Source organism: Nyctibius grandis, chromosome Z, assembly GCF_013368605.1.
Source record: "Nyctibius grandis isolate bNycGra1 chromosome Z, bNycGra1.pri, whole genome shotgun sequence".
Taxonomy (NCBI): domain Eukaryota; kingdom Metazoa; phylum Chordata; class Aves; order Nyctibiiformes; family Nyctibiidae; genus Nyctibius; species Nyctibius grandis.
The window spans coordinates 43,246,550-43,254,760 of NC_090695.1; the positions used below are offsets into that span (position 1 = coordinate 43,246,550).

An 8,211-nucleotide genomic window follows, 5' to 3' on the forward strand; every position below is an offset into this window, starting at 1 on the left:
CAAATCATTTCCTCTTTGCTTCACAGAAGAATGGCAAAGGGCTTGTACCTTCAGCCATTTGTGTGTCTGAGTATCTGAAAAAAAAAAAAAAAAAGAGACTGATTTTTCTTATGGCGCCCTTGAGCCTCATGTTGTTCTTAATAGACTTTTAAATTTTAATGTTCAGAATTTTAAAATAGTAAGCTCAGTTCTGCTGAGAAGAGAGGAGAAGATCTTGTGGTTTAAAGTGCAGAACTGGAGATTGGGAGTTTTAGCCACCTTAAGGATCCCATGTGTGGGCTATTATTTAATAGTGCCCTTCAGTTTGCTGATCTGTAAAAGGAAGATGATGCTGATATCTCTTATCAAGACCTAAAAAAGCATTTTGAGTATCTCGGGTACAAGGCACTATTTACGTTGTTTATATTTGCTCTAATATCTTTTAGAACAGATGCACCACAAAAAAGATGTATAACTAGCCTTGTGCATTTCCATGGTTTTCTTTGTGAGAGTCTGTGCCTCTTGTGCTGCAGGAGAAAAGAGAAAGACTTGTGCCTATGAAAGTTGCTTTGCATCAGCCGGCCCTGTTAAATGACGTAGGTGCTTAGAAAAAGGGATTAAAAGCAAGAATATACCAGTAAGGTTATATCCAAAGTCTTTAGAAGCAAACAAAAAAGGTAGTTTTGATCTCTTTGCAGAGTTTAAACTCCAGGGGAGGAGCAATGTGAGGAAAGAAGTTAAAGCCTTTGAAGAAATACAACTATTAGTTCTAATAACTAAAGTAAAGAGATTTCTAATAGAGAAAAGCAGCTTTGCCCACTAGCCAAACTCACTTCTAGAAAGAAATTTTGAAGGTTTAAAAACGTTCAGAATTAAGAGAAAATTCATAGGTGCCAGCAGTGTTACAAATACAGCTGCGGTCACCAGTGTGAGTATTTACCACAGTCGTTGTGAAAGCCTTTCTGGGAGTTCACCAATTACCAAATCAAGCAACTTTATTATCGAGAATTGGTTTCGTACTCTGGGACTTGGAACATAATGTTAGTGGTTGACATTCTTTCCTGGAAGATGAAAGTGTAAATTACTCTAAATCCTCTTTTTCTGAGCAACTCGCCCACCCTCTGACACCCATATTGCACTAGGCAAAAATTAAAATACTTCTAACTAATATCCATGTAGTTTAGTGTACTCCCTGCTTCCTCTAAATAGTCTTTATTCCTAACCATTTTGAGATTCTCAAACCACTGCTTATTTCTTATCATAAGTGGTTTGGGTTTTTTTCCCCTCACCCTGTGGGAAGGTTTCTGAGACACCTACCTTTTCAGAGTTTGGAAGAAGTATAATTTCTTTTGTGCAGGGATGCCAAGATACTTGTCAGCACGCAGTGGAAAAGGCTCAGTGATTATTTTATTTTTCTGTGTGTGTTCTTAAACCATTACCACAGTGACTGAAATCCCCAGAGGAGAGGTTACCTTAATACAGAAACGGTGGTGGTAAATTCCTCGTGTATACTGGTTGATAACTGTTGCTGCTTTTTGTTTCAGGTTCTCCTCGATGAACTTTCATCCACTAAATATTGGGTATCCATGCATGTCTCAGACCATAGTGGATTTCATTACCGCCAGTTCTTACTCAAGTCCTTGATAGGCAGAACTGTGACTGACAGTAATATACTGATACAAAATCAAATGGTAAATGAGCAAAACCCTAGCCTTCAAAAGGAGGAGAGTGCAGGGGCAGAAGCTGCCTGTGAGGAGGAGCAGAGCGTGGATCTCCCCCACCGTTTAGAGGAAGAGTTGGAGCTCTGCACTGAACTGATTGATACTTACCCAGGGCATGAAACTTTGTGGTGTCATAGGTAAGAGGTCTTGGTCAAAAGAGCGTCCTTCTAATTTGTGGATTGTTCTTTGCTAGACAAATTGTTGTTCTGATTTTAAAAGGTACCACTCCATAAAAGATTTCTAAGCCTTTGGAAAACATTCAAGAGCATCATCAGAGCTATTGAATGGAAAATTTGATTGGGCTTCTGTATCTTGTTGATGTAAGCTCCACTTGTCCCTGTAGTTTATGCAAGAGACACAAGATACTGTTAATCAGCCTCCTCGCACTTAAATGTTTAAAGGGCAAAAGATGAGGAAAAGATAGGCAGAAGATGGATCAGCTGCAGAAAACCTCTGCTTTGCCAGCTGGGTGTATGTGCCTGACTAAGTAACAGCAGATTTGCCAAAGTGACACTGAGCCCTTTTTTGTAGAGTGTGAGCAGTGACAGCAGATTTTGGGTCTGTTTGTGGGGGAATCTGATGGGATGGCAAATGAACTGAAGCAGTTCAGCAGCAACAGCAGATTATTTTCAGTGCATGACTTTTTTTTCTTTTTTTCTTTTTCCTTCCTTTTCCTCTGAAGAAGGCGTGTGTTCTACCTTCAGCACGACCTAAGCAACAAAATTCCTCTTCTGAGTGCGGTGATATCATATGTGGACAGCAGTGATGAAACTCTGAATAATTCCCACCATAGTCCTGCAACAAGTCACATGGCACAACCTATGGATGTTGATGGTTTGAATGAATCCAGCAGCAAACAAAGTTATACCCAAGAAACAAAACGCCTGAAGCGTGCTCCTGTGCAGGACTCTCTTGGTCCAGAAATGGAAATTCGGTTCATTGATAAAGTATTATCAACTTGTAGGGATGCGGACCAAACCAGGTTTGCTATTGCTTATAGGAAATGGTTAGTTACTTTTTTAGGTCAGTGAAGGAAGAGTGTAAAGCCTTCAAGGTTCTTCTTTTAGTGCAATATTCTCTTTTCAGACACAAATGCATGTCTTGGTTGCAAGTGTTAGCTAACCATGTGTTTCTCACTCTTTCAATGGTCAGTCCTAAAGTTCATATTCAGAGTAGAAGTCTGTCACTTTATTTATTAAAGAACTGGCATACCTTTTTATTAAGCAAATGCAGTATGTTCTTTAATCTTTTTAAGAAATCACTCTCTTGTCAGCTTCCTACCATGCCATTTTCTTCTCTTTTAACTTCTGCATTAAGGTGGACTTTGAATCATTTGGCTTAAAAAAAAAAAGAAAGAAAAAGTCTGAAATGCTTTTGAAACAGTGTCTGGAAAAAAGAATAGGAGGATCTGTCAGTATCAGCTAAACCTGTTTAGAGGTTGTTCCTCTTTACTATCATGGCATCTTCCTAACACTGTGTTGGATTCAGACTACATTTGGTGAGGGCTATTACTTCTGTATTAGCAACCTTTGGGAGAACACCAGGCTGCAGTGTTTCTTTCTCAAGGCCCCAGTAACAGTATTGGAGCCAAGCCTTTTACTATTGTAACTGGGTTTTTGTTTGCTTATTAGTTGTCACATGAGTTTGATAGGAAAGACTGTGAAGTTGATATCCTGAAAAGCAGATACAGGAAAATGTGACAGAAAATAGTCCAAACACACACGTTCACACTCACACTTACAGTCAGAGCTATATTTGGAAATACTTTTCTTAGAACAGACTACTTTACCTGTATTTCCTACTTGGTATTTATTTATTTATTTTATCTCAACAATCCAGAATTAATGACACTTGATACACATTTCTGAATGTATTATGTACACTAAAGAATCTCAGCCTGCTATATCATGCATTGGTAACTTGTACTTAACCAAGAACATGCAAGTCCAATAGATAATGGAGTAAAAAGTAATTCTTCTGACTGGTCACTGAGACTATACAATTTTTAAAAAAGACAGCAGGAGGGAGCGATGTATTCACTTTTGTTCTTTTGCAGAGCTTAAGTCTTTGTTATTTTTTTCTTTTAACTCTTCCTTAAGAGCACTTCTCCAACCATACATCTCTGTTTACATAACTGTAAATTTTAAGGGAATTCGAAACACATTTCTATTCCAGTGAAATTAAATATGAATAATTTATTTTGTAATTTCCTTAGAACTTGTCTATATAAGGGATTTTTACACTAATGGAATTGTGCTGGTCCAAAGACCCAGGGGATAAACGTTGTACAACTGTAGGAGTTTGTACAATGGCAACTTCGCCTCTGTTCCAAACAAACTATTCACTGAGGGGATTATAGATTTTCAAGCTAGAGTCTTCGCCAAAATTGCTGTATATTTCTCCTGCCCAAAGTGCCTCCTGACTGGGGTAAGTTTCAAGCTGCTGTTTCTGTTGGGCAGAGAGCACAACAATAAGGGAGAAAAAACCCAGCCTGCTCAAAAGGTATCATTTGGAAAGAAAAAAGGCACTTGAAACATGTGGAATTCCAACAGTTTTAAATAATTTGATGGATGGGGATTACTCTTACATTTCAAAATGAAAATAGACCACCTGTAGTCTTAGATAGTATGTTCATCACTCATTTCAGGCACAGAGTAGCTAACAGAGACATTTCTAAATGTACACTCTTTTGTTTACGCTGCCTAGATAAGACTGACCTAGGCTTGAGCATCTCTATGGCAAAGCTTTGTCTCAATGGGCATCCACATCTGCCTCTCTGTAGCTAGGGACATATTCCATGGCTGTTTGTTTTGAGGTGCTCTAGGATGCTGTCTTGGTTGATGGTTTTAGTTGCAGAAGAATGTAATCAATGTGTGAAGGAGGTGTGGGAATGGCTTGAGAGGATAATTTCATCATAAGATGTTGTCTTTATGACCACTGACAAATGGGTAGGTTCAGGTACAAAACAGAGTCTGAACTTAAGAACTTAACTTGAGCAAGAACTTTTACCCATCCCAGAGGACCTGATGTTTTTTGAGTACGAAAGATACATTTAAGCATATGTAGTAGCCTGGGTCAGCTTGATTAACAATACCCTATTAATGACTAGTATGAACCTGGAAAGTGTGAAGTCAGCTGGCAGTGTATTAAGGATCACGCTCTTGGTCCTAGATTACTTAGCAACGTAGTTGTGTGTTCTGTTTACCTTGGCAAAAATTACCTGTTTGTGAGAAAAATATTAGTGGCTGGAGCAGACCGGGAAGTGGGAGCATGATAAATATTTCTTGAACTGTGGAAGGGAAGAGATGCTCTCTTCTTGCACTGGAATGATTGAGGTTTTTAGAGGAAGAGATTTATATTAGAATCTGACTAGAAACCCATTATATATTTCTTCCAGGCTATAGTGTGGAGTCTTAGTTGGCTTTCTTAGAGCTGTACTGTGGAAGTACTGTGCTATTGAATTTGACAATCTTTCCATCATAAACACTTAAGATCAAACAGCTGCCCTCATATACATGTGTGCAGTTCCTATTCATGTCAGCACAAGTTATACATGCTTGTCGGAAGACAAGATTTGGTTCTATGTAACTGAACAGAGTTGCATTGTATTTTCACGCTTGGAAAATGTTCTACGAGCTCTGATTAGAGATGGTGCTGATATTTTTATCACTTTTACAAAACACTGATGCCTGTAGTATGACTGTTAAGTATGGGTTTTTAAAGCCTACACCTGATGGAAATACTTCCCCCCCTCCTTTTTTTTTTAAAAAATCCAGTGAGAATAGTTACATTTAGAAATGTTTGCATACCAGACTCTGCCACACAGAAAACTAAAAAATAAAACTGAAATTGAAACAAGTCATATCTTCCTCTTTGAAAGAAATGCAAACAATAAGCTCTCAAAATGGAGCTTTAATTTTTTCATGGTAACAATATAAATTATATGAAAGAAGGAAATACATAATGAAATTACTTCAAGCTGTCAATGTCCTGAAGCCTTTTACATTAAATGATTGAAGAGATACTTCCAATAAATTGCATTAAGCCCACAACCATGCGATGTTCTGGAACTATGATATTTGGAACATGCCTGTCTAACTATTTGGTATTACTGCAGAGTCATATTTGGGCACTGCTTGGAAAAAAAGAAAAGTGGCTTCAGGCCATTGGTAGTTAACATGTATAAAGGTTACCGAGTACAGCTACTTTAAGTAATGTATTTTAGTTGGTTTGTGTTTCAGAGGTCAGAGAATTATAATGTAGTTAATGAACATTCATGCGGAGAAAACATCCAACAGAAGCTGCAGAATACAAGGCTCTCACTCTGAAGTTCCCTCGAGTACAAAATCAAACAAGTTCCCTCAAGTACAAAAGTTCAGCATCTTTACTGATTTTATCTTCTGCTGTAGTATGTGTCATTTAAATTGATGCAAATTTTTTTTGTTCACTGGATTAGTCTTTGTAGAAATTTCTTTGTGCTAGAAGCAAAGGGTTTTGAGGAACAAATGTAATTTGGAACTACAGAAATTAGAATAGAAGGAATCACATTTTTAAGGGGTTGAATTCTCTGCTGTTAATACATTATATACAGTTAATACATTAACTCTTATTTCATTGGCATTTGGTTTATCTTGTGTGTTACAGTCACTGGAGCAACATATGCAGCATCAAAGATAGCTACAATAACAAACGTATAAAGTTATTATTGGAACGCATTGCTATAGCTGCTCTGATTAACATTTGTTAATCTGCTCATGCCTGCATATTAGTGTTTTATTGACTTCTTCCACATTCTTTATACAATCAAATCCTTGTCATTTAAGAGGGGGGAAAGTAAATTGTCAGTTTATATTGTTTGATTAATTACCTTATATAGAACTTGTTTTAAGACAAATAAGCAAAGTGGTAATATAGTGAGAAAGCTTAGATTCTGTCTTATAATCAAAATTACTGGCATTTCCAGTTTTGTGTTAGTGCTATTTAATTAGAATATGTAGTTAGTCTTTATGAACAGGAATGAGTCTTTTTCATAAGTAGATAATTAATGAATTTTTAAAACAGTACTGTATAATATTGATGAGCAGAAACAAAGGATTTTGGAAAGGCTTGTCTGCATAGCCAGACTCAACAAGCATACTTTTCCAGAATAACATAATACAATGAACAAAATGTGACTATCAGAGAATAATTGAACTGATGAGTCTTCAGAGACTTGATGATTGAATTTTGGGACAAGGTGGTTTGCTTAGTTTTGTTTTGCCTTCTGTGAGGGAAGAGTGTTCCTTAGTTTTTTATAATTTAGTAGGAAGTGAACCGTTGCACTTACAGTGTGTGGAGGGGGAAACCCACAACTCCTGAATTGTATCTTCTGGAGCAATTTTGGAAAAAGAAGCAGTGAAGTGAAATGTAGATGTGACTTCTAAATGTTGGTTTGTCCTATACTCATTTGGTGATGAGAGGTCTTTACAATTAGATCTTGCTGTTTTATTAATATCAGATATAAAGGAAAAAGGGTAACTCACCTATTCTCAAATGCACTTAACATTCAAGTTAGTTTCAAAGGAAGTTCAGTGTCCCCATCTTAAGATAATTTTCCTTCTTTTTGTCCCATATTTTCCTTCCCGACCTCTTCTCTGTTCTTCCAACCAGCAAAGAAGAATGTAGCAAAGCATTGGTGAGGTTTAGGTAACTCTCACTACCTCCCAAAAAGTGCTCTGATTGATGTCCTTAAGTGGAGTTCATCAGGCTCAGTTCTTTTGGAACCTCGTGCTAGGCCTGCATCCTCTTTCAGAGGTGAAAAGCAAGAACTTTACCTATGAAGCCATCTAGTTTCCCCAGGAGAGGTTAAAGGAGAGAAAAAGAAAAGAAATCTTGTAGTTAAAGTTGGGAAAACTAGAATTAGCATAAACTTTCATTAGTCTTTTCCTCTGGGAAGCAATGCATTGCTGAAAAATGGAGGAAATATGTGCTTCCAAGAAATTCCTTGTAGACAGTTTATGCTTTTTTAATTATAGACCTGACACATTTAGTGGCTTTTACTTAGTGTGTAATGTTACTTCTCAGGGCATAGTCTATTGTAGTGAATTAGGGTACATTTTTACAGTTTATAGTTATTGATTTTAAAAAAAACATAAATGCTAAATTTGTAATAACTGGCTTTTAATTTTTTTTTGTCTGGCGTAGTGTTTTGTATCTACCCACAAGCTAATACTGTACCTCATGATTCACACTAGACCTTACCGTCTCATCCGCATCATATTCTTATTCTATATCTTAAATTGATGTTGTAGTCTTGCAGGAAGCTCCTGACAGTTGCTGGGTTTCCTCTCCAAGTTCCCTAGTACTATTGAGTAGGATATTCAGTATCTCATAAAGACATATGTTGTAATGATGGGGAAGCTTTTTACAGTGTCTGTGTTGATGCACTGTGTATCTTAGATTTATTTTCAGAGGGACCTAGACAGGCTGGAGAGTTGGGCTGGGAGAAATTTAATGAAATATAACAAGGGCA

The 8,211-nt window shown here is 37.2% G+C and overlaps 1 protein-coding gene across 1 annotated transcript in view; it reads left to right on the plus strand.

Annotated features, from left to right (window-relative positions):
* Positions 1-3,681, plus strand: part of PTAR1 (protein prenyltransferase alpha subunit repeat containing 1) — a 29,726-nt gene extending 26,045 nt beyond the window's left edge. The window contains exons 6-7 of the mRNA XM_068423722.1: positions 1,524-1,837; positions 2,383-3,681. Coding sequence (XP_068279823.1) covers positions 1,524-1,837; positions 2,383-2,731 — 663 coding nt within the window. The 3' untranslated portion in view covers positions 2,732-3,681. The remainder of the gene's footprint in view (positions 1-1,523; positions 1,838-2,382) is intronic.
* The last annotated feature ends 4,530 nt before the right edge of the window (positions 3,682-8,211 follow it).